At 36.8% G+C, this 26257-nt stretch overlaps 1 protein-coding gene across 4 annotated transcripts in view; it reads left to right on the plus strand.

Annotated features, from left to right (window-relative positions):
- LOC108363925 (EIN3-binding F-box protein 2) overlaps window positions 1-26257 on the plus strand; it is a 116465-nt gene that overhangs the window by 24259 nt on the left and 65949 nt on the right. For all 4 annotated transcript variants that reach the window (XR_001847673.1, XR_001847674.1, XR_001847675.1 and 1 more), the window contains exon 3: window positions 23884-24474. Coding sequence is in view for 1 of the 4 variants with exons in the window: in XM_017617457.1 (XP_017472946.1) it covers window positions 23884-24474 (591 nt within the window). In the remaining 3 variants the exon portion in view is untranslated. The remainder of the gene's footprint in view (window positions 1-23883; window positions 24475-26257) is intronic.

Genomic DNA, 26257 nt, shown 5'->3' on the forward strand with positions numbered 1-26257 from the left:
CTCTCTGGGAAGACAATACCTGTAAATTGTACCATAGTTTCAACCCATTTTTATTTATTATTTATTTCATGGTAGGAGAGCTTCGCAAACAATATAGAAGCAATTTTTTCGGGACTAACCCCGGGATCCCGGCATTGTGACAACGCCATGCCGAAAATTCCGGGATCGGAAAAAGCCGAAAAATTCACATCCCTAGTCGCCATATAATAAAAAAGTTGAATTTGTCAATGTCATTGTGGCTTGTTAACATTTTTATTTTTAATATTTTTATTGAGCTTGTACCACGATTGTTTATTAGGAAAAATTTAAAAAGCAACAAAGTCTAAGCGGTAGAAGTTATAGCACTATTTCGGAGATCACCACATCTCCTCATCAGACTTCTTTTCCCTGCTGAAGTCATTCAGTTTCCTAGAATTTAGAAACATCATTAGAAATTCTAATCAGACTTTTTTCGACAAATCCCCATAGTGCGCCGCCCCCTTACGACCAGAAATATGTATCTCGGTAACCGATTTATCAATTTTTACCAAACTTGGTGTATTTAATAACCTTGGCACGAAAAGGCAGTTCGTTGAAAATTAATCAAATCAGACTAAAATTGCACCGGTTCCCGGTATAACGGTAATTTTCGGATATACGAAAACTTCAGTAACTTCAGTAACTGAGGATTAATTTACTCCAAGTTAATACTTACAACAATCTCTTAACAATAAATAAGACTGTTATAGACTTTTAGGTAGTTTAAAGAAAGTTGGAATGACGATTGTTGATACCGGCGCCGGGTATATAAAATTCGGTTTCGCCCGAACTTATACTTTTTTACTTGTTAGATATGTATATTAGGGTGCCTATCAAAATAATATTTGTTTGAAATTTCAATACCCTACCCCCTAATTTCCTTATTTTTATAGATTTTTTAAAAATCAGTTAGAGGTCGCGACTTGTCATTTTCGGTCAGAAAATATGGGTTTGTAGATTTATCAATTTTTGAATCACTATTTTTCATTCAATTGTAAAGATCAAACATGTGAAAAGAGGATTTTAGGTATTTAAAATGATGTATAACAATCTATTAAACAAGGCAAGAGTGATTTTGTTTCGGCAAATGTTGAAGCTGTTATTGATCGACCTTTTTGTGCTATTACGAATCCGTAAGTATAAAGTTTCCATCAGCTCCAGATTTTGAGAAAAACGAGGTCAAAGTGTCAAAAAATCGCGTTTTTTGCAATATTTTAGAAGGTCTAGCAGAAAAAAAAGGTGACAGAACCCTCCACTTAGGCTTAAATTAAAGCCATAACTCTCGGCTTCTATCCCTAAAAATTCCATCCCTGCACCTTGACCGTATGGTCACTAGCTTGAACAATATAAAAATACTGGAATACTGTGCTACAAAAAAATTAATTTTGCCAAAATACGTTTTTGCTGTTAAATAAATAACTATAAATGACCTTGGGGTTAAGGTTCACGGGCTCCATCAACGTAACAGTAATTTCAAAAAACTCAAAAGCTATCTATATTTTAGGGGTGGTTTTTGTCCGATTTCAAAAATGTTCAAGATTTTGCCTAAGGAGCCTAAGCGTATCAAATTTGGTCGAGATCGGTGAAGTAGTTTTTGATAAACACATATATGATATAAGTGGGCGGTGCTACCCCCATTTTCCTAAAATTTTGAAAACCCACTTTTTTCTAAAGAATGTTTGTATATATCAGTTTTGAATAAATATTGATGAGCTCCTTAGCCACACTGCTCAAAAAATCTGAAAGTGCGGTACGTACTCAACATAAATTCAAGGGCGTATTTAAGAAAAGTTGTCTAACTTCGATCATTTTTATGCGATTGCAATAAATGAGGTATCACCTTATTTGAAAATAGATTTAGTTTTAGAAAGTACTACATATTTTGATAATGTGGAAATTACTGATGGTAAAAATTTAAAAAATTAAGACAATTTTTTTTTTTATTCGCTCGATGTGAACTCCCAACAATCCAAGTCTGGCAATAGATTATTACACATAATTTTAAAATCGAATAAAAAATCGTCATACAAAAACTACAAATCCCGTATTTTCTAACCTAAAATGACAAGTCGGGACCTCTAAGGGATTTTTAAAAGATTTATAAAAATTGGGAATAATATTTCTCATAAAAGGAAAGAAACTAGGGGGTAGGGTCTTGAAATTGCAAAAAAAAAAAGATTTTTCGATGGGCACCCTAATGTATATTTATCGAAGTGGAAGTCATATTTTATTATCTTTAATACGCTAGTTCCGTTTTATTCAAGGCGTATTTAACAAGGTGGTGTTGTGGCGAATGCTGAAACTAGAATTACGTCAAAACGATGTGTTGGTTGTAAAGCATAGTGATGAGCAGTGTTGCCAGAACTTTTTGGGGTGACCGGCTAGTTTGGACAAAAAAACGGCTAAAAACGGCTAAAATGTTTCAACTAGAATTAACTTTTTTTAATACATAAATTACAATTAGAAAGACTAGTAAATGCATTAAATTTTTTTTGGATAACAAAGATTATTCCTAGCTAAGCTGTACACCACTTTATTTTTGTTTAACAAAGGAAACTGTCGTTATACGTAGCTTAGCTTTACATCAGAAGTCATGTTTGTATTACTTAAATATAAAAACAGAGATAAATTACAAACTTATGGCATTTTCTTTTCTATTAAACAATTTTGTCTTCTTATAAATATTGTAACATTTGCAGTGGGTTGCTTTTTGTCCCGCAAAATTACAATATTAGCAAAAAGTATGGCACTTTTGCTTAGGCGGAGGGCAATATATTGAGAAATGAACACGTAAAGTTGTGAAAGGGCTGAGGAAAACATTATTTCGAGAAGAGAAAACGCCATGATTCAAACACAAAAGGTAGTTTATTATATTAACATTCGTTGTTGTTGCCGAACTTTTAACAAGTTTATGACATTTAACTAAAATCATGCCCCCAGATTCACTAGTAGACAAAATTTTGATTCTTGTACTAACTAGTAAACAAAAAATTAAGTTAGTGAAGTTGGATGAAAATATTAAAAGTGTTGCGCGTTTCCAATCTGTCAGAATACACCTGTACACCTGAGAAAAGATTCAAAAAAATTGCTGACGCAAAATATTTTTTAACCTCTAAAAGATATACCGTTATCCATGGAAGAGGAAGGAGGTCGAGCTAAAATGATGGCCTGCAACTTGTAACAGTACCAATTTTTGGATTTTCGGAATTTTCTGATAAAGATGTGCTGCTGCTAAAAAATATATATACATAAATATAAGCACGAAGCTATGTATTTGTGACAAGAATTATCCATCGGAAATAACAATGATAACAAAAATAAAGTATATTTCCACCATGATGCAATTCTTCACAGGTATTGTCTCACCAGAGGGTTTTGCTCCACATCGAAATTTGTGCTCTTTTATTTTCTAAGTGTTGCGCGTAAAACTTCACCAGTGTTGCCATTTTAGACGTTTTCCGGCTAGATTTAGCAAACAGCCGGAGAAATTTCGATTTAGCCGGCAGCCGATTTGTTAGCCGTTTTGAAGAAAAAAATTAGCGGTTTTTAGCCGATTTTGCTATTTGCCTTGTTTTATTAAATTTTAAATATGTATATATGTTTCCATTTTTGACTAAGCGACCCAAAATCTGTTAGAAATGACTACTAGCCTTATCGTGGAGAAAGTTTTTATGTCAGGCAGGGTTGTATGAAATTGGGCCGATTTCGCTTATTTTTATTTTAAAAGAAGAAGGGATTTTCTTCATAAAATGTTTGTTATAAACGCCTTAATTTTAAGTGTGAAGTTTTATTCGCAAACTTAGAAAATAAGAAATTGTTTCACTGTTAAGACACTTAAGATGCGTTTGTGTTTGGATATAGTGCCAACAAACAGAACAAATATTACATGTAGATATTGTCTTCCCAGATAGCGCATATTCAATTCTGCCTAAATTACAAAACATCATTTTTGCCCACTCCCAAAGGTTTAAGGTAAGGGAAAAATTGATATTTTCAAGCACTATGTACACATATGTATTTTTTTAAACAAACTTTTTTGCTGAGAACTTATTTAAATTCCAAAAACCGAATGCCAACTTGAATTAAAGGAACCAACACTGAAGTGAGTCAAAATGAAAATAAAAGAGCACAAATTTCTATGTAAAGCAAAACTCTCTGGGAATCCTACGAGACATCTGCCGGTCATATGACCGGTCATCTAAATGGGAGATCTGCAGTCTTTTGGCATCATATTTTACATCAGAATTGAAGGGATTTCTGAAAAATCTGACCAGTTCTTTTGTGTAACTGTGATTTTGCATCCCTTGTCAACATATGGCCTCGGTTGATGTTAACTTAAGGTCGTTGTTTTACTGCCTTAAAATTGAAGGGAAATTTTTACAGCGTTTTTTATGTGTATTGGTTTCTATTTGAGTGTATTGAGAATCGGTCAGTCTGAAAAGGCCTTGTAGGGAAGACAATAGGTTTGTTCGTCGAAAATCCAGCGAGAATTATCACTCAAAATATCAGATAGTAAGAAAAAATGCTCCCAAATTCTCTCTCATGTAGAGAAACTTGCAATTTTCTGTACGAACGCAAATTTGCAAGTTTTTCTGCCAGCTAGTGTCCACGGTTGCATTTCAAACAAAAGAAATTTGTATAGAATTTTTAAAATTCTTTCAGAGGGGCAAAAAACAGGATCTACGTGTATATATCTTGTCAGTCCGACTTTCTTCAACATACGTTTCAATTTCTTTGTCGGGTTTACTATATCGACTCTGGTTGAGATTGCATTCCGATTAAGAATACAGTTTTTTTTTGCCGAGTACCTTTCAAATCATTGGAATTAACTAAATTAATTAAGTAAACAAGTATTAACTTACATTTTTCATTTTAAAATCGCTCCAGTTTGTAAATTTTTAAATTTAACGAACTTGTTTATTCAAATTATCGTCGACAAAAAATCCAACCATGTACCACAATCATATGTTTTTCCTAATTGCAAATTCTTGCTGGCAAAATTTTTTCCGGCTCGAATTTGTAACTTCTCTCCAAGAAATAGTCTTTTTACTGGTGATTTATTTAAATAAATCATGTGAAATTTAGTTTAAACATTTTAGCCGGTTTTATTTGCCAATTTAGCCTCCAAAAAGTTCTGGCAACACTGAACTTCACACTTAAATTTGGGACATTCTTAACAAATATTGAAGCAAGTTTCGCCTATTTTTCTTTAGTTTGTTTAATGTTTATTATTTTTTACGAATATGTGGCTCATTACTTAACAAAAACCATATACTACATCCAGATTTTAGACTTTGTGTAAAAATTATGAAAATTCTGCAAAATTTCAGCAAAATTAGTAACTTTCTAATCACCTAAAATGGCGCGTCCTAGTTTATATGTAATTGGGTCACTCGCTTAAAAAAAAAAACATTGAAATCGGCTCACTGTCTGAAGACTTTTCGGGTTAGAAAAAATTATTTTTCAATTTTATATAACACAACCCAACATGAATGTTTTCTCAGGGATAAGACTAGCCATTTCTAATAGATTTTGGATCACTAAATTTGTAAAAATAAAAACTTGTATATTTGAATTTTAATAAAATAAGGCGAATAGCAAATAGCAAAATCGGCTAAAACCGGCTAATTTTTTTTTGCAAAACGGCTAACAAATCGGCTGCCGGCTAAACCGAATTTTCTCCGGCTGTTGGCTATCGTAACCGGCTAAATCTAGTCGGAAAACGACTTAAATGGCAACACTGCTGATGAGAGTGGGCCTGTTCGAGGCACGTAATAAAAGCGGCATTACTGCCGTACTGATGAAAAATGGCAACATTGTTGCAACTGCCCAACTGATAACACATTGCTAGAAATTCACACAGAACGTGATACTTTAATAATTCGCGCAACACTGCGGTTGTGATTGCAACTCGAACAAGCCCAGTATGAATATTTGCGTATATTTTGTTAGTGTAATTTTTTACTTATATACGGCTAATAGAGCTGTAGCAAACCGTATGTATTCGTTACTGAGTAACGAATACAACCCCTGACTAGAAGTACCGAATCGTTACTCACATAATAATCTCGTTACTCGCATGTTCCGTATATGCACCATCAACGTCAATCAATACTGTTGCAATTATACTCGAATAAGAATAATTAATTGAAATATGATTTATTAAGTAAATTCAGATTTGTTACAGAGTTTTACGTGTTGACTTCAACGCAGCAAAAAACGAGAGATAGAGCGGAAAACGGAAATTCAGTTTATGTCAAATATACAGTCCAACAAGCGTACACATGTTACAAAAGATAAATTTAGTACATGTTGTTGCCACACATTTTATTTTATAAAGCGCTATATACTTAACACCCTCTCGCCTTTTAAAAATAAAACTAATCAATGAATTTCAGAAACTCAACAAAATTATTAAATTTAGTCTTTGCTAATGCCTTAGTTAAAATGTCAGCCAGCCGCTTCTCAGTTTCTACGTATCGTACATCGATTGAACCCCATTCTGCATGTCACATGTATAGAAATACTGAGTGCCAATATGCTTTGTACGCTTTGAAGACTCCGGCTGCTTAACCAATGTTATGGCTCGTTGATTGTCGCAATATACAGGAGTTGAAGTTTTGCATTCGCTTAGCATAGCGCACAGAGCCAAAAATTCAGCTTCTGTTGTTGAAGTTGCAGTTACGGTTTGTTTGCGCGAGCTCCACGAAATCGGACCGTTGTTGAGAATGGCAATCCATCCTGTCGTACTACGCCTGGTTTCGGTATCTCCTGAACAGTCGGAGTCACAATACATTTCTAGTTGAGTACATTCAGAACCAAAATCGTATGACCCGTATAACCCTGTCGCGCGTTCCTTGTAGATACCTAAAAATTCGTTTAATACCTTGCCAATGACTCTCGGTTGGGTTCTCAACAAATCTACTTAGTACGCCCACAATGAATGCGATGTTGGGTCGAGTACACACCATTAAATACATTAATGATCCAACGGCTTCACGATACGGGTACTTCCCTTCATTTACGGTGTTTAGTTGCTTTGAATAATGTATACCTGGTTCTGCTGGCGTCTGTGCAGCGCGACAATTGTCATGATTCAATTTTTCTAAAATTTTGTTTGTGTAATCCCGTTGAAATACTTTAAGCTTCTTATCATTCTTCATTATCTGCATTCCAACGAAAAATTCTGCTGGTCTGTAAGTAATTTCAAACTCATCATGTAGAGCCCTCAAAAGGTTTTGGATAAAAGTTATGTAATTTCCACATAATAGTCCATCGTCGGCATAAAGAGCGAGATAACTTGTTGAATTCAATTGGTTGTAAACAAAAACGCATGTATCAGATTTTGCTTGTTTGAACCCGAAGCTAACTAAAAACTTAACAATCCTCTTATTCCATTGACGGGACGCTTGCTTCAATCCATACAATCCTTTTCGCAAATGACACACATCATTACCTTTCTGAAATCCATATGGCTGTTCCATAAAAATGTCTTCATCCAACTCTCCATGCAAAAACGCTGTCTTTACGTCGAATTGGAAAATATCCATATTAAGCGCCGCTGCAATTCCCAGTATTGTCCGCATAGAATCGTACCTAACTACGGGAGAATATATTTCATTATAATCAATACCTTCCTTTTGTGAGTATCCACGAACGACCAAGCGCGCCTTGAATTTATCAATGTCACACTTCGAGTCGTATTTCCGTTTGAATACCCATCGATTTGATATGACATGCATTCCCTTTGTGCGCGCTACCAAAGTCCAAGTTTTATTTTTGTGCAAAGAGTCAAGCTCGTCGTTAATCGCCTCTAACCACCTACCCGCATCATCACCATGCATAGCTTCCTCTAAGTTAAGTGGTTCCAAAGCCGCGACACACAATTCTGCATCAATCGAGCTATTATTGTCCTCAGGCTGCTGCTTAGCTGCCCTTCTGGTATTGTATGGGCTTCGAAAAATAGGCATTCTCGGATTTTTGCGCACTGCTTCGACATCACTATCAGTTTTACGTTTTTCTACAGCAATGTCGTTCGTTTCATTACACTCGTTTTGCTTTTGCTCCGTTATGTAATTCCAACTCTCTTTATTTTCATTAAAAATTACATCTTATTAGCAACTTTCTGTTCGCCAAGTCATATATACGATAAGCTTTGCTGTCATCATTGTATCCAACCATTATGCATTTTAGTGAATTTCGCTCCCACTTCGTTCGCCGTTCTTTCGGTACATGTACGAAAGCTTGGCAGCCAAACACTTTTAAGTGAGCTACTGTGAGCTTCGTTCTAAACCATTTTTCGTAGGGGGTGCAGCCACCAATAACGTCAGATGCAATACGATTTCTTAAATACACCGCGGTATGTGTGGCTTCTGCCCACAATTAAGTTGGTAAGTTTCTTTCGTGCGCATTGCTTTAGCATGTTCTACCATAGTACGATTTTGTCGTTCAATGAAACCATTTTGTTGAGGCGCCCTTGGAGTAGTCACCTCATGCTTCACACACTGTTTCAACAAGAAATTGTCTATTTCCGCATTGCAGAACTCTAGACCTCCATCTGTTCTCAACCGTTTAACCTTGTGGCCATCTGCTTGAACATCTGCAAAGAACGTCATTAGCTTTGATAAAACATCAGTTTTATTTTTAAGGAAATAAACAAAACAATATCGACTGAAGTCTTCCTTGAATAGCATAAAATAATTAGCACCTCCAATTGATGTTTCACTAATTTTTCCACATAAATCTACATGAAATGTTTCTCCTGGTGAACTTGCTCGTTTTGCCCCTGATTTCGGAAAACTCTTGCGATAATGTTTGCCATATGCACACCCCTCGCAGAACGGTATTTCTTTTGAGAGCCCGGATATTTGAAATCCGTCTACTGTTTTCTTGCACATCATTTCTTTTAATGTTTTGAAGTTCACATGGCCCATACGCCGATGCCAAAGCATGATTGATTCAGTTTTCACTGTGTTTAAAGTTGCGTCCAAGATAGGAACCATGTTCATCAGATTGCATAAAGCAAACGCGCTTTGCATCCTCTTCGAAAACGACACTCATACCTTTCTCGGTTATTCTGCTAACAGACAAAAAATTCCTATCAAGTTCATGCACCAATAGCACATCTATAATTGTATGAATAAACTTCTCCTGATTCATTGCATACACTTCAATATCTCCGATACCGCAAACGTCCAACCTTCGACCGTCACCAACTTTTACCTGTCATGCATTAGTGGAAAATTGCCGAAAATTCTTTAGTAGCTCCCTCTTGAATGTCATGTGGTCAGTGGCTCCAGAATCCGCGTAAAATATGTTTTTCATTTTACTTTGTGTGGTATTCGTTTGCAAGACAAACAAGTGTGTATTTTCAGCATTTTTTTGTTTGGAGCTATTTGAACCGCTAGATTTCAAACCAGTTTCTCTCTCTAGAGCAAGTGAGTGCTTTTCATTAGATTTGCTATTTTGACTATCAAGTTGCGTTTTAAAGCATTCTCGTGCCCAATGCCCTTCTTTATGGTAAAAATTGTGCAGCTTCCACTACTTTTAGTGCGCATCTTTGGCTTTTTGTTGAAGTTATTCACTGAATATGCAGTCTTTACCTTGTCATCTTCAACGTGGTGAGTTGAGCGTAAATTCATTAGTGACTCTTCATTTACTAAATGATCGGTTAGTCGTTCGATATTCTGTTCTGCCCGGGGTACTGCATACCAAGCAGTTCTTACATGGTCATATTTAGACGGCAAACTGCTTAAAATTTTTGCAATAACCATAGGCTGTTTTTGTTCCATATCCATGTCTTTAAGTCTTTGTGCTAAAGACACAACTCTCGCTACATAATTAACAATGCTCTCATCCAAATCCATTTTGCAGTTTATAAATTTTTCTAACAACACTTGCGCCGACTGCTCAGATTTCTCGGAATGTACGATTTTCAGCTTTGACCACATTTGTGCTGCAGTTATACACTCCGTTAAGTATTTCAGCTGCTCCAACTCGATACCTCGCTTTATAAAGGCTTGTGCCTCCGCATCCTTCTCATCCCAGATACGTGAATTTGCTGCGTAGTGCCGAAAATATATTCCTTCAATTTGTTCTCAGTCATGTAAATCTCCATCTGTCGACGCCATAGTTGGTAATTCTGCCCGTTGAAGCGGTGTATTTGATATGCTCTTGACTCAGACATAGTACTCAGAGGCCTTTGAAAATTACTTGATACAAAAATTATAGTATCATCAACAGTATCATTTCCTATTGCAGAATGACCAAACGTTTCGTTGCTTTTATCTTCGCTCATATAACAAAACTCATAAGTGGGGCTCTGGGCACATAACCTGTTGTAATTATACTCGAATAAGAATAATTAATTGAAATATGATTTATTAAGTAAATTCAGATTGTTACAGAGTTTTACGTGTCGACTTGAACGCAGCAAAAAACGAGAGAGAGAGCGGAAAACGGAAATACAGTTTATGTCAAATATACAGTCCAACAAGCATACATACAGTGACGGGCAAAACTGTAACATGGTGTAACACTTTTTACTTCAGCCATCGCTATCTTTCCATGTTTTAACGACTTTTATACTTTTGTTGTATATAGAAAGAGCTGTTAATACAGTGTTCAGTATCCTTTTGCTTTTTTTAGTTCCTGGATGCGATTTGGCATACCTTATTTGCATCTCTGTAAAAATTCTGGAGGTATATCCTCCCATATATCCTTAGTTTGCTTTCATAGCTCATGTACTCCATTGGACGAACTTGGATACTTAGTAAGCTTTACTTTTAGTTGTTTTCGCGAATTCTCGATGAGATTCATGCCCGCGGATTGTGGAGGTCATTTCAAATTAGCAAATTTTTGCTTTTGTATGCAGCCTTTGCGAACATGTGCAGTGCGTTTTGTGTGATTTTTTAGCAGAAACTCTCATTTTTTCGACTACATCTTGCAAATTTTGTTGAAATATGAACAAATACTGTTCCTTACGCTTAATACGGACTAACAGACCAAGAACATTTTTGAAATGCAACCCCAAGCTATTACTGATCGACCACTGATATTCACAGTTTACCTTACATAATACGCATGGGCTTAATTTGGGTCTTTGATCCAATACCATTCCCGGCCATCTGATTGAAAGCGATTAATTTAGTCTTGTCAGACCAAATAACCTTCAATTGCACCTTAAAAATGTGTTTTTTTATTACATTCTGAAAGACCTAACATATCCCAATAGGCAACGGTCCGGTTTTCGTGCGATGCAGCAAAATGCCGCCACACTCACACATGTATTTGGATCAAATTTGCCTTTTTCTTCTTTTATGATCCTTTGAGCTCAATTTGGCAACTCTTCGCCTCGCTGTCTACTGATTTTCATTAAACTTTAATACCTTAAGCGCTTCTGAAACAGTGGCTGCATCGCGACTTGCTGCTAAGTTCACAAGTTATCGGACCGTAATAATTTTTGACAGCCTTCCTTTGTCCTTGGGAATGCTTTAGGCTATATTTTTTTCTCAGTCTTAACATTTTCAATTAGCAAACTCCACAATTTTTTCCCACTTTTCCTGCGGTCCCACCTTTCCGCAGTAAATCTATTATTTACATTTATGGTTTTTGATTCTTATATTATTTACTAGTGATCACTTCGTCAATAAATTACAATACAGAAAAAAGTCATCTGACTTCCAACTAAGGAAAAGATAACTGTAAAATGCAAAACTGAGAGTGAGTGCAAAACTGTAACATTTGCCTTAATTTACATTTTTGTCTGCTGGTTGTATTATTGTTGTTGGATTGACTTATATACAACAAAAGTATAAAAGTCGTTAAAACATGGAAAGATAGCGATGGCTGAAGTAAAAAGTGTTACACCATGTTACAGTTTTGCCGTCACTATGTTACAAAAGATAAATTTAGTACACGTTGTTGCCACACATTTTACTTTACAAAGCGCTATATACTTAACAAATACAACACAACATATTGTCCGGTAACGAAACTGTTTTTCGTATCGATACTGAAGTGTGTTGCGTGTGTATGTACGTACATGCATGCATGATTCGTGTAGGTACAAGTGCTTGATTGTATCAAATTGTTCGAAACGATACAAAACTATGTTGCGTGTATCTTCTTCTTCTTATTTGGCACTACAACCGTTTGTCGGTTTGGGCCGAGACCAAAAAGCTTTTCCAATTGCTTCTCTCCTGCGCGAATTTGCGCCAGTTGGTTATCCCGAGCGCAGGGCCGTATTAGTTTTGCGGGGATCCCAAATTTGGACATGGCGTCGTACAGGCAGCTCCTCTTCGTGCTATCAAAAGCAGCTTTAAAGTCAACAAAAAGATGGTGTGTGTCGATTTGCTTATCTAGTGTCTTCTCCAGGATTTGACGTGCTGTGAAAATCTGGTCAATGGTGGACTTTCCAGGTCTGAAGCCACACTGATAAGGTCCAATCAGCTGGTTCGTGAACGGCTTCAGTCTTTCACACAGTATCGTCGGCAGGACCTTGTATGCAATATTAAGAAGGCTTATTCCGCGATAATTGGCGCAAACGGCGGGATCTCCCTTCTTGTGGATTGGGCAAAGTACACTGAGATTCCATTCTTCGGGCATGTATTCATCAGACCGAATTCTGCTTAAAAGCTGGTACATACGCCCCACCAACTCTTCGCCACCGGCTTTGAACAGCTCAGCCGGTATACCGTCGGCTCCGGGGGCTTTGTTGTTCTTAAGCCGCTTTATTGCCGTTCTCACCTCTTCTTGGTCCAGTTGAGGGACGTGAGCTTCGTCCCTATACATTGGTTCGGGTTCTAATTCATCAAACGCGCCATCTGTTTCGCCATTTAAAAGCAATGAAAAGTGTTCCCTCCATATCTCAAGTGTACTATGGACAACTGTTACCAGGTTTCCATCTTCATCTTTGCAGGAGCTAGCCCCGGTCTTAAAACCATTTGATTGCTGCCTAATTTTCTGATAGAATTTTCGAGCCGCGTTCCTGTCTGCCAGCATCTCAAGCTCTTCGCACTCACGCCTTTCTGCTCTCTTTTCTTTCTCTTGAAAAGGCGTCTCTCTTCCATCCTCTTCTCCCGGTAACGCTCAATTGTCGCGCGTGTCGCCATTGGCTGAAGGGTAGCTTCGTATGCTGCGTATTTTTCTGCAGCAGCCGCGCGGCACTCTTCGTCGTACCAGTTGTTTCTGCGCGGTTTGTAGTAACCAACAACCTCTTCCGCAGCGGTGCGAAGGGATTGGGATATGGAGTCCCACTGCTCATTTATGTCCAGGCGATGAGGGGTTGCTTGATTAAGCAGGATTGAGAGTCGGTTGCTAAATTTTTCGGCTGTCCATTGTGACTGCAGCTTTGCGATGTCGAACTTTCGTCGCGTTGCTGCCGCACGTTTTTTATTGCACAGAGGCGCATGCGGACCTTAGCTGCAACAAGGTAGTGATCCGAGTCGATGTTGGCACCTCGGATAGAGCGCACGTCAAGAACGCTCGAAGCGTATCTTCCATTATCACAACATGATCAATTTGGTTCTTTGTTCTTTGATCAGGGGACACCCAAGTTGCTTTGTGGATCTTTCGATGCTGGTGTCTGGTACTACTGACTACCATGTTCCGTGCCGCGGCGAAGTCGATCAGCCTCTCTCCGTTGTCGGAGGTGTTGTCATGAAGGCTGAAATTTCCGACTGTTGGACCAAATATGCCTTCTTTGTCCACCCTGGCGTTAAAGTCGCCCAGAACGATTTTAATATCGTGGCGGGGGCAGCGCTCATACGCTTCTCCTAGACGCTCATAGAAAAGCTCCTTAGTCTCGTCGTCCTTCTCTTCCGTCGGGGCGTGCACACAAATTAGGCTGATGTTGTTAAATTTCGCCTTTATGCGGATTGTGGCGATTCGCTCACTGATGGGCGTGAACCGGGAGACAAGGTGTCGAAGTCTCCGCCCAACCACAAATCCGACACCAAATTTGTGCGCCGTCTCATGGCAGCTGTAGTAGATGTCGCATGCTGCAATTTTTTTGCAGCCATGCCCCGTCCATCGCATTTCCTGAACTGCGGTGATGTCAGCCTGGTATTTTGTTAGTACATCCAGCAGTTGTATAGAGGCACCTTCCCTATAGAGGGTCCGGACATTCCAGGTGCATATCCGTAATTCATAGTCCTTGTTCCGTTTGCGGCGGTCGTCAACGTGTGCGGATGCAGTTATCCGAGGCTTTTTTGGTCTTTTCATTGGCAATATTTTTTACGTGGCGGGTCCCAAACCCAGCGCACAACCATTGCTGGGGTGGATGGTATTCAACCGGATACACATTTGTATAGCGGGCCGCTTGCTCCAAGACAGACGCCCGCTTGCAGCCGCACCTCCTGGTGAGCAGACGCTGCAAACTTCAGTGAGCCCTTAAACCGAATAAGTCGGAGTGGCCCCACCAAAGCTCCCTCTCTTTCTGCCGTGACCCAAGGCTCCACTCGGGTTGGTACCGCATCTTGCGCATAGGTTGCTCACGTTGCCCAGAGTGCGCGAACGAGGACGCAAGAGGCGGGATTGAGTATAGCCGTGCGACTGTAACTGCATACCCAGCACAATGACTATACCCCATTGCATATACGACTATACATTGTTGCGTGTATACATATGTAGATATGTACATATATGTATATGTATGAACGAACATTTCCTTACGCTTCAAGAACCGTTGCGATGATTCTTGTGAGGTACAAGTGCTTGTAGTACCGAATCGTTACTCACATCTCGTTACTCGCATGTTCCGTATATGCACCATCAACCAAATCGTTACTCACATAATAATCTCGTTACTCGCATGTTCCGTATATGCACCATCAACGTCAATCAATACAACACAACATATTGTGCGGTAACGAAACTGTTTTTCGTATCGATACTGAAGTGTGTTGCGTGTGTATGTACTAAAGAGCTGCGCAAAACCTTCTAAAAGGCACACTTTACTACTATGCAGTACTTCCAAGCGGCGTACTACAGGTAGCGTTAACAGAAACACAAAATATTCTATAGCAAGCTGCGCAACAATACAAACACTTCAACATTCGAAATAGAATTTGCTACAGCGACGATAGCGCTTGAGTTTTGGGGTGAAGCAAATTGTAAAACCAAAAAGAAGGGTTGAAGTAAAATAGCGGCAAATCATAGCAAGACAACCGAGTGCACTAGAACATTTGCATGTATGTATAGCAACTCATTACCAATTGTTAGCGCAAGCCACGCAGTTCGCAGTCAACGTCAAGACCGTAATTAATAAAAATGCATATTTTGAAACTGTGTTTTTTTTTGTAAATACATACATATATACATAATATATGTACATATATGTAGGAGCAGGCAAAATCGCAGATGCTTAGCCAAAAACAAGACAAAAAAAAGCGTGGTAAAAAGGAAACATATCACACTTCATTTAGGTAAGCACGCCATAACACTTCTGCACTTTTGTTTTTGTAAAACACTTTAGTATAGGAAGTGCGCGGTCCCATATGTATGTACATACATACATCCATATACATATACATTTGGGTATGCACTTATGTGTGCTTTTACACAGTTCAAGTATTGAATTCAATTCTGCTCGGACATGGAAGAGAGGAGGTAAGAAGAAAAGGGACGAGTACACATGCGTCTGTACCGTCAAGTCGTTTCAACTTTCTTGCTTTGCTTTTGACATTTTCGTTGCTTCCCATTTAAAGAACCAAAGACTTGAATTCAACAGAATTGAAACGTGTAAAAGCAAATAAAAAACACAAAAGAGAATGAGCAAGAATTGCTTTCAAGTACTTGAATCATGTAAATCAGGTGTATGCAAAGCAAGAATTCGCTGTCGCCGCTACTTCCACTGAGGGATGCGCGCACTTCCATTTGAAAAATTTTAGCATCGCATTTGTTCTACTTCAATTTTCTTCTGCTTCAGTTTGGTTCTACTTCAGCTTTGTTCTGTTGTTCTTTTTCCTATCGTGCGGCGTTCGTTCGTATGACAAAACCTTTCGTGAGTGTTGCAGTTGCTTTGTTATGGGAGTGAAGGAGAGGTACAGTGCTTAAAATGAGAGCCGATGGCTTGCAAGCAATTTATGTAGTGCTTGTGCAGCTGTTTAGTATGTACGTACATGCATGCATGATTCGTGTGAGGTACAAACAGGGATGGAATTTCAAAATTTCAAAATGTGCCTAATGGTCTTCAAAAATTGTGCCGAAAAGAATATGAAAGTGCCACAAAATTAAATTTCTTTTACAATAATTATTTCTTAATATAAAAATTATTACAGTAAATCACTTTTATGAGGGATTCTTTATAAGCGGCATACACGGTGCGTCTGAATCGCGAGTCGGTTTGAATGTGTTAAGTAAAAATAAATATGTGTTAGTTACACCGACATGACTTTGGTATGACTCTGAATGACTCAACTGTGTAGTCGAAAGGCGAGTGAACAGGTACACAGTTGACTCGCGAGTCAGACGCACCGTCTATGTTGCCTATTAGACATAAAACATAAATTCATAGTAAAATTACACAGAATTCCAATTACGGAAGGGAAATATACGGAAGTACAGCAATTCTGACATTCTTACACTCATATGTATGTACCTATTTGCGAAGTAATGGCAGTAAGACATTTTGACTAGTTTCGCCTATTATTTTCATTGATTATTTTTTAATTGATTTTAAATAAAAGTCTAATTCATAATTTAATAAACACAATAAATGTACACAAATCGGCATTTCAAACTTTGTACAAAAATTATAAAAACTCAGCAGGTGTTTGCAACAAAATACTTTGAATTCAGAATTTTTAGGGAGACTCCAAGTTTTCGATGTTATGCATTTTTTCCATATAAAGTGCATATTGCAGAAACTGCCACTTTCATTTAATAAACTATAAAACTGCGAACTTAGACTCTTTCCAAAAATTCTTAATTAAAAGCTTGTTGTGGCGAAAACTTACTTTTCGTACTACATATTCACAACAGAATTCAGCGGTTTGCAAATAATTCTCACAGCCCTTATTTTAATTTGTAAGTGCTTTTAATTTTCACTTTTTGTAATTTTTTAATCTATAATGTATGTAATTTTTTGTTATATATTGGCATTTTATGCTAAACTTCTATATTTTATGATTGTGCCAAAACAGGAAGAATTGTACCAAAAGTGCCTCTGAGAATGTAAGGGCCAAAAATGGCACTATTGTGCCTACTTTTCCATCACTAGGTAGAAGTGCTTGATTGTATCAAATTGTTCGAATCGATACAAAAAAATGTTGCGTGTATACATACATATGTACATATGTACGAACGAACATTTCCCATGATTCATTACGCCGCAAGATTCGTTTCGTTACTCAGATAATAGTCTCGTTACTCGCATGTTCCGTATATGCACCATCAACGAGAATCAATACAACACAACATATTGTGCGGTAACGAAACTGTTTTTCGTATCGATACTAAAGTGTGTTGCCTGTATATGTACGTACATGCATGCATGATTCCTGTGAGGTACAAGTGCTTGATTGCGGCTCCATTTCTTTATTCATTCTGAACGTTTGGAATAAATTTTTTTGTTTATTTATTCTTTAGAACGTTCCTGATGATATGTTGACGTATGTATATTTCAAGCGCATTATGTTTATTCTGGCTGTGAAATGGGATTATCCGGAATGTATAAAGAAACGCAGCCTGTATCAAATTGTTCGAATCGATACAAAAATATGTTGCGTGTATACATACCCTGCAAGACAGCTGAGTATCATATGAGTACTCATATTATCATTATNCTTTCCCCTCAATGTTGTCATCAGAAAGTCCTCAGTACTAATAGTCAAACTACTCATTTATGCCGTACTACAAAAACAAAAGTGTAGATGTGTGAGAATTTTTGCCTAAAGTGCTCAGCAATGTCTTGTAGGGTATGTATATATGTATGTACATGTATGCACGATTGAGAGAATACAAAGGTTGCGCCGATCTCGGACCGCTATTCCTCTCTTAACGAATTTGACAGAATCGTTGTTTGCATGACGTCACACTTGTGCAACTTGTTTACGTTTTCCTTGCAACATTTTTTCTTCTTCCATTCTTGCTCACGTTTTGGCATTTCTCTCTCGCAATTGCACCAGTGTGACGTCACACAAAAGTTATTCTCAAAAATCCTCTCTGATCGGCGCAATCTTGTATTCTATCAATCTTGACATGTATGCATATGGAAGAACGAACATTTCCTTACGCTGCAAGATTTGCTGCGATGATTCTTGTGAGGTACAAGTGCTTGTATTAAAAGTAACGAGTAAAGTAACGATACGAAAGATACGGGTGTTGATTGGATTAGTAACGAATACATACGGGTATCCGAAATTTCGTTACTTTTACAGCTCTAACGGCTAATACCACCTTGTTAAATGCGCCTTGGATTTATTGTTAATTGGCTGGCCAAATTAAAATAAGAATAAAAGAAAAAGGTTGTAGTTAAAATATATATAAATTTATTTAAAAAAGGTTTAATCTAAAGTTCCAAATGAAATTATGTTGTTTTCAGCTCAAGAAAAATATTTGAAGTCAGTAAATTTTCTTTTTGATTTACAAACAGCAAAAATCACTTAATTCTAAAATTTCATAATTACAAAGTTAAAAATGAACAAAGTGCAATAAAACTATAAACCCTACAATACTCCCCTTCTATTAATGTTATATAAATTAAAAGTAACTCGTTTCTTGTTTGAGGCTATGTTATTCATTATATTAGTGTTTGTTTCAGGTGTTAGTTCTGTTGTTGTTGTTGTTGTAGCGGCTACAACAACCCCGCCCAGATCGGTTGGTATCTCAGTCGTTGTCGTCAAGTTCCACTAACGGCAACCCTNACATCCTCATTCAGCCTACTCAGGTAGGAGTTTAACCTGCTGCAGTAGCCGGAGCGAAGTTGTGCAAGTGTGGTGCGCGTCTCCCGAGGCAGATGAAGCTCCGTCTCGTCAATGTCCGGGGGTGGTGTGCCTAGAACGGCATTCACAGGTCTAGAGTCTACATAACTCGAGACTGAGTCCCTGTGAATGCCGTTCAAGGCCTGTCTGTAGGCTGTCGGGTCCAGAGGTTGCTTAATGAACCTCTGGACTTCGTCCGTTAGTTCATATAGATGTCTCCTGACGTGCCTAGGCGAGGGCTCCTCTGCAAGCAGCTGTCTGCTCGGGTGGCCACTTCTGTGGCTCCCGATCAGGAACTGCTTGCAGAGCATATTATTGGTGTTCAGTTTCAATGATTGCTGGTTTTAGTCTGTCTATCGGAATTGTTTTAACCTCATTATCCACTTCAAGTTTGAAATATTTTTTGTTTTTTTTCCACAACCTTATAAGGTCCTTCGTATGGTTGTTGCAATGATCTTTTATTAATAACACGCATAAAAACAAATTTACAAGTCTCCAAATCCTTTGGTATATATACACCAGTATCAGAATTTTGATTATGCTTTAAATTTGAGTTAACATTTTTAAAATGTTCCCGTAAATTACCTAAAACTTCAGTTGGAGAAAAATTTTCTTCAGATGGAACCACAAGTTCACCAGGCATAAATTTTGCCCAAAAACCATCTCAGATGGTATGGCTGAAATACATTCTTTATACATACATCGATAGTAAACCAAGAAGTGTTATCGGTAGCTCATCATACCAATTGTAGGTTATATTTCTAGCCATTATCGTAGCTTTCAACTGCCTATGAAATCGTTCTACCAGAGTGACCGATAAAATTCAGAGGGTTTACGATCAACCATCTCTTAATCTGAGAAAATTGTATCTAATTTTTTATTTTCGCTGAAAGAATGCCTTTCAATTCTTTCTTTAGTTCTGAAAACTTGTTGTTATGCGGAGGATTTTGAATGACATCTAATATCATAACTATGACTTCTTGCGGACGCGCTGTGATTGTGTGCTCATATTTTGTAGTATCTTGTGTAATGTTTTTCATGTTAAATTGTATTTCTCTATGTACAAACCAAGCTTCTGGACAACTTGTCCAACTTGTTGTGGAAACTTGACTGAGGTTGCATACACCTCATTTTTGTTTTGACTAGCATAAGGATTTGCCAACTCCTCTTGCAAAGAGTTGTTTTGCAAATCTATAAGCGAGTCATTTAAATTATTAGCCGTGTAGATGTTTGTGTATCATGTAGGGGTGAACGAAACATGATAACTTTACACAAATAATCTCTATAAGGAGTGTTTACAACTGATCTGAAACAAATTTAAATATACGGTATAATGAAAATATAGTATATGTTTTAATTTAAAGGGGAAAACAACTTTCAAAGATATTAGACAAAAATATACAGCTCACCACTGTGTACTGAAATTGCTGCTATTAACAGCGAGCGGACGTTGCTTACTGCTGCGGCTGCTTTGTAAGTTCCTTTGGTTACTGTGCCAGTTGCTGCCGCCACTTTCGCTACTCAAATGCTTTGACTTCGTCGGCTGATACTGATATTAATGATGTGGGGTGGTGCAATAGCAAGCTGTGATGGTAATTGTGGAAATTCTCCTAGCTGATGGCGAGTCGGCGTGGTCGGAAAGAAGTTGGACTGTGTCTTGTTGCAATAGTCAAAGAAGCCATCGGCAGTAGGTTATGCAGCAGCAGCAGTAGATGTCGTAGGTTCTTAGGCCGGTGAGCTCGATTGCGTTGGCTGTGATGAGGACAGTGAGAAAATCAGTTATTGCACATGTTGTGGTTGATGATTGAAGCTGTTGAGAGTGATAGTTTTGTTGCAGTTTCAACGGTTGAACTCCTTGCAACAGTAGGATGGAATTTCACAAGCTGATACGATAATCCTGTTAGCACACGGGTAACTGCTGGCTTTTTGGTGACATGGTAGGGAAGAAAACCGACTTCTTAGCGATTGCGAATATAGTNCATGTTGTGGTTGATGATTGAAGCTGTTGAGAGTGATAGTTTTGTTGCAGTTTCAACGGTTGAACTCCTTGCAACAGTAGGATGGAATTTCACAAGCTGATACGATAATCCTGTTAGCACACGGGTAACCTCTGGCTTTTTGGTGACATGGTAGGGAAGAAAACCGACTTCTTAGCGATTGCGAATATAGTTTTTTTTTTAAATAAACTGCTGAAAAAGGTTTAATCTAAAGTTCCAAACGAAAATATGTTGTTTTCAGCTCAAGAAAAATATTTAAAGTCAGTAATTTTTCTTTTTGATTTACAAACAGCAAACATCACTTAATTCTAAAATTTTATAATTACAAAGTTAAAAATGAACAAAGTGCAATAAAGCTATAAACCCTACATATAGTTAGTGTAATTCTTGGTTTTGTACTACTGCAGTAACCTTATTTGGGATTTTTATATTTTTAATAAAAAAAGCCCCTATTATGAGTTGCATTCGATCTTCGACTGTGGCCGAAAGTGCCGATCGAACGAATTTTTATTTGGCATTATGGCGCTCATTCGATCAAGAATAGCGCTTGCCGCCAAAAAGCNGTTGCATTCGATCTTCGACTGTGGTCGAAAGTGCCGATCGAACGAATTTTTATTTGGCATTATGGCGCTCATTCGATCAAGAATAGCGCTTGCCGCCAAAAAGTAAGAAAACAAATGTAAAATCATACACTTCACAATTTTCTAACACTTCGCTACACCAACGAAAGCAAAATTCTGTTCGACAAAAAATTCGATACTCAACGAAAATTTCGAATGCAACTCATAATAAGGGCTACAATTTTTTTTAACGTCAACAAAATATTCAACAAACAACATAAACACTGGGCCCGAATCACGGCATCCAGGATCGAATGAAACACGATTCGAGTCGAATGAAATAAAATGACAGCTATACTCTCTCAAACACATTTTGATTTGAAAAATCGAGCTCACTACTAAATGCCGTAACCTCAAAAAAATTTTCGACTCGAATTTGATTCCATCGCGGATGTCGTAATTCAGGTCCTGTATTAATTCAAAAAAGGGCTCAAACAATTCAATTCAATGGAATCTCCACTTAAAATTTTTTTTACTTAAATTATATTTGAAATGCTTGAAGTTTACAGACCATTCGTTTCTCATCCTCAACAAAAGACGTGTTGCAAACGTATAATAATTATATAAACAGCTGATAGAGATGCAAATTGCACTTTTAAATTTGTTAAGGTCAGAGTTAACTTTTCATTTTTATTTTGAGTGTGTTCGATGACAAAATATGCATACATACACTGCGTTCATTTAAATTTCTTTGATTTGTTTCCGGAAAATATTGGTGGGTTTTTAGCCTATGTTGGTAAAAATGGTAGAAATTAAAATACAGCTAAAAAGTTGGTAGATCTACCAATAAAGTGGTGAAGTCCGTGTACTGGATGTAAGTAATGTCAACACTAACAGCCGGTGCGAACAGCCAGCAGCCCACAATCCCAAAACTCGTTTTAAAAGTGTTTTCGTTGTCGGTCAGAACATGGTATAAGCCCTCGATATTCATACATATTATAGATACGTACATACAGTGGTGGAAAAATAAATAGGGACGCGACAATTTAACAAGTTTTGCCCATTTTTCTTTTGTTTATTTAATATTTATAATTTTTCTATAAAAGTATAGCTCATTATCTAACAAAAACCATATTAATTCATATTTCAAACTTAGTGCAAAAATTATAATAATTCTGCAAAGTTGCATGTTAATTTTCTACTTTCTGTAGGGATTTTTCAGTTTTTTTTGGTATGCAGTTATATATATATATATATATATATATCAATATTAAACAAACAAAAGGAAAATAGGCTAAACTTGTTAAAATGTCGCGTGTCGCGTCCTTATTTATTTTTCCAACACTGTACATACACTCAGAAAAATATTCCTTGATGCTAAGAAAAAAGTATATTATTCTAAGGAAATATTACCTTGAAATTGCTCCAAAGACATGGCTGCCTTAATATGAGTAAACGATTTGACTCAGTTTAAGGAAAACACAATTCCTTAGTTTTCAGTACTATTTTTTTCTAAGGAAAAATTAACTTGCCATGAAAGGAATAAGCTCTGGAGTGCTAGTCGAAAGATGCAAGGTTCGAGTCCCAGAACAGGCTATTTTTTTAAATATTTTTATTTTTTTATTTTATTGTAATTTTTAAAATTGTATTAAAAAAAGTCTCATCTATTATTTATGGTATTTGAGAATTTAGGTTTTTCCATATATGAAATTACTTTTACAATTTGTAATTGATATTTAAATCAAAATAATTGACTTACCTTACTCTAACCACCTCCAAGCGGACTCGAACCTGCGATCTCAGAAACGGAACCAGTAGCCTTCACGCGACGTCGCAGCTGACATTTGCAAGGAAAGCAATTATCTTCGTCTTAACAGCACTGGCAAAATTATTACTTATATTGAGTAAATTTACTTCCTCAAATTTTTAGCATGGATNTCACGCGACGTCGCAGCTGACATTTGCAAGGAAAGCAATTATCTTCGTCTAAACAGCACTGGCAAAATTATTACTTATATTGAGTAAATTTACTTCCTCAAATTTTTAGCATGGACCTGAATTAAGGAAAAACTTCTCGAACTCAGTAAATTTCTCGTAATATTAAGGAAAAACAGTAACAGTAAATAGGGAAACTGGTTTCTGTTTTAAGGAAATTCTTTTTTTCTGAGTGTATGTAAATACTGTGTCAAAATTACAATCGCATTTAATTTTTTATTTAAAGATCACGGATGCAGCTTTGGCTGGTATTAATATTACTCAGTTAGAAGGAAAAAAACAGTAACTCTAAAATAGGGAAACTGGTTTCTTGTTTTAAGTAAATTCTTTTTTCTAAGTGTATGTAAATACTGGCCGAAATTACAATCGCAATTAATTTTTTATTTAAAGATCACGGATGCAGCTTTGACTGGTATTAATATTACACAGTTAGTTCGTGCGCCCAACTTACGCAACTCGCTTGATGGGATTCAGTCGTATTCAAATCTGGAAAATCGTGATTGCTTAAATAAATCCAATCAATTGTTTAAGATCTCATTGCGAAGCAAAGCGGAAGAGGAAATTGTTCGTGACGCCAATAGAAAAAAAGCGATGTTCGAAGCTTATGAGCTAAACTTGATTGAAGAATGTAGTACCGATGGCTATAATTTAAAGCATTTAAAAGGTCTCAAATCTTTAAACTTGAGTAGCTGCAATAAAATATCAGATGTGTCTTTAAAATATGGCATACAATTTCTTGAGTTGCGCCATTTATCGCTTTCTAATTGCCAACAAATTTCGCTTATTGGCGTTCAACAAATGGTGAAGGATTGTCCTTCCATAGAAATTCTTGATTTGTCGGACTGCGAAAGTATTAATGATAAAGCTATACAAATAATAACAAAAGCACTGACCAGACTCCGGATTCTACACATAAGTGGATGCAGCCAGTTAACTGATCACAGTTTGGACGCTATCTTAGTGAATTGCAAAAATTTACAGGTACTCATTTTATTTTGGTACATGTATATTTAATAATATCGACCCCTTTGCGCGAAATTATCGTGTGTGTCAATTATTGAGATTTACTTTTTGAAGCAAATTTGTTCTACACCCCACAACACATCACTTAAAAAAATATTGTATCTGAAATCCCCAAAGTTACGCCAAAAATTGCCAGTATATTTTATAGAATGTTCCAATGCATTTCTTCTTGTTGGTATTTACTATTTCGTTTTTATTGCGAAACGGATTGCTCGCTTTATGTAGCCTTTTCGTCCCATGCCTCTATTCGCTTTACCGTGACTTATACGAAGATAGAAATTTTAAAGTTTTTGGATTAATATTTTTCAGATAAGCAGTTTAAGGGCAAGTTTTTCAGTGCACGGCCGTAGTTTAAACTCAGTGTATCTGGCTGGTTTAAACTAAGATCAGCCAATCAAATGTCAGCCAGCTGCTCAATTTAAACTCAGTTTACTTAATCTAAGTTTAAACTGGCACTGAAAAATTGGCAGTTAAGCGCTGGTCTCCAATGCAATCTCCATCATAGCTGTTAAAAATGATCGAAAAATATACATAAAAAAGGTTGATTTTGGTCAAAAATAAAAATCACAAAATAAATTTGACTGAAAAAAAATTAAAAAATTTTTGATGTTGCAATAATCTTAAAAAAATCTTGGTATATAACGGTTATTTTCGGTCCCTAATATTTATATTATATAAATATAAATTTATATATGTACATGTAATATATGGATGTATATTTATATACATTTCTATTTATATTTACATATATTGCATAAATTATTTTTCCAAATGGCAACTTCTACCGTCAGAATTTAAAAAAACTTCAAAAAATGGCTTACTACCCATGCCCCGTGATGTGCTCACTTCAACGGTTCAAAGTAAACTGGTAGGACGAAATGGGTCGAACAAATCGGAAGAATAATAAAGTTTCAGTTGTGGAGCCAGGAATATGGAATTGCTCTTTCACAGTTACACGTTTTCTTTTAATGTCGAACCTTTTTTCCAAGCTTTCTTATCAAACAACCAAAATTTGCTTTAATGAACGCAAAGTCTGTTCTGATTTTTTCAAGCTCTAGCAGTTTTTTTACTTGGCATATACATAGCTTCTGCAGATCCCGCGTTCAGTGTACATTGTGCACAAGGGTATTATAACTTTGCTCACATAACGGTTGTTTGTAACAGTCTAGAGGAATCGAGTTAGATATATAGAAATGTATAAAAAATTATCAGGATGAAAAAATAGAAATTGAAAAACTTAGTACGTGTACTTATTTTGAGCAAAGGACGGATTGAAAATGGGCATATCAAACGGGTAAAATTTTTTAAAATCGGACAAAAACTCGCCCAGATCCCATATAACGGCAACATAGAAAAACACGAAATATTCGATAAATCAGTAAATACTGAAGCGAATTGATGCTTACAATTAAACTTTAGCAAGAAATACGTTCATAGAAAGTTTTTGAAAAATAGGCGCGGCACCGCCCACTTATGACTACATACGTGTATTTCGGCAAAGTAAAACGTTGAAAATTTTTGAATTCGGACCTAAACTAGGCCCACATTTCATATATCGGTACATTTCTGAAATGCTGAAACTGCGATATTTCAAAATTTAAGGACGCTAATTTTCTAAGTTGATACTCACTATAAAGCCTTGAAAAAAAAAACATTCAGGACTGTCAAGGAATCCAATTGCTGTCGGAATTTGATTTGAAAATGACAATAAAACTACTTTGGTGTCATGAAATCCAATCCA

Source organism: Rhagoletis zephyria, unplaced genomic scaffold (assembly GCF_001687245.7).
Source record: "Rhagoletis zephyria isolate East Lansing unplaced genomic scaffold, Rhagoletis_zephyria_1.1 Rzeph_scaffold_01413, whole genome shotgun sequence".
Taxonomy (NCBI): Eukaryota; Metazoa; Arthropoda; class Insecta; order Diptera; family Tephritidae; genus Rhagoletis; species Rhagoletis zephyria.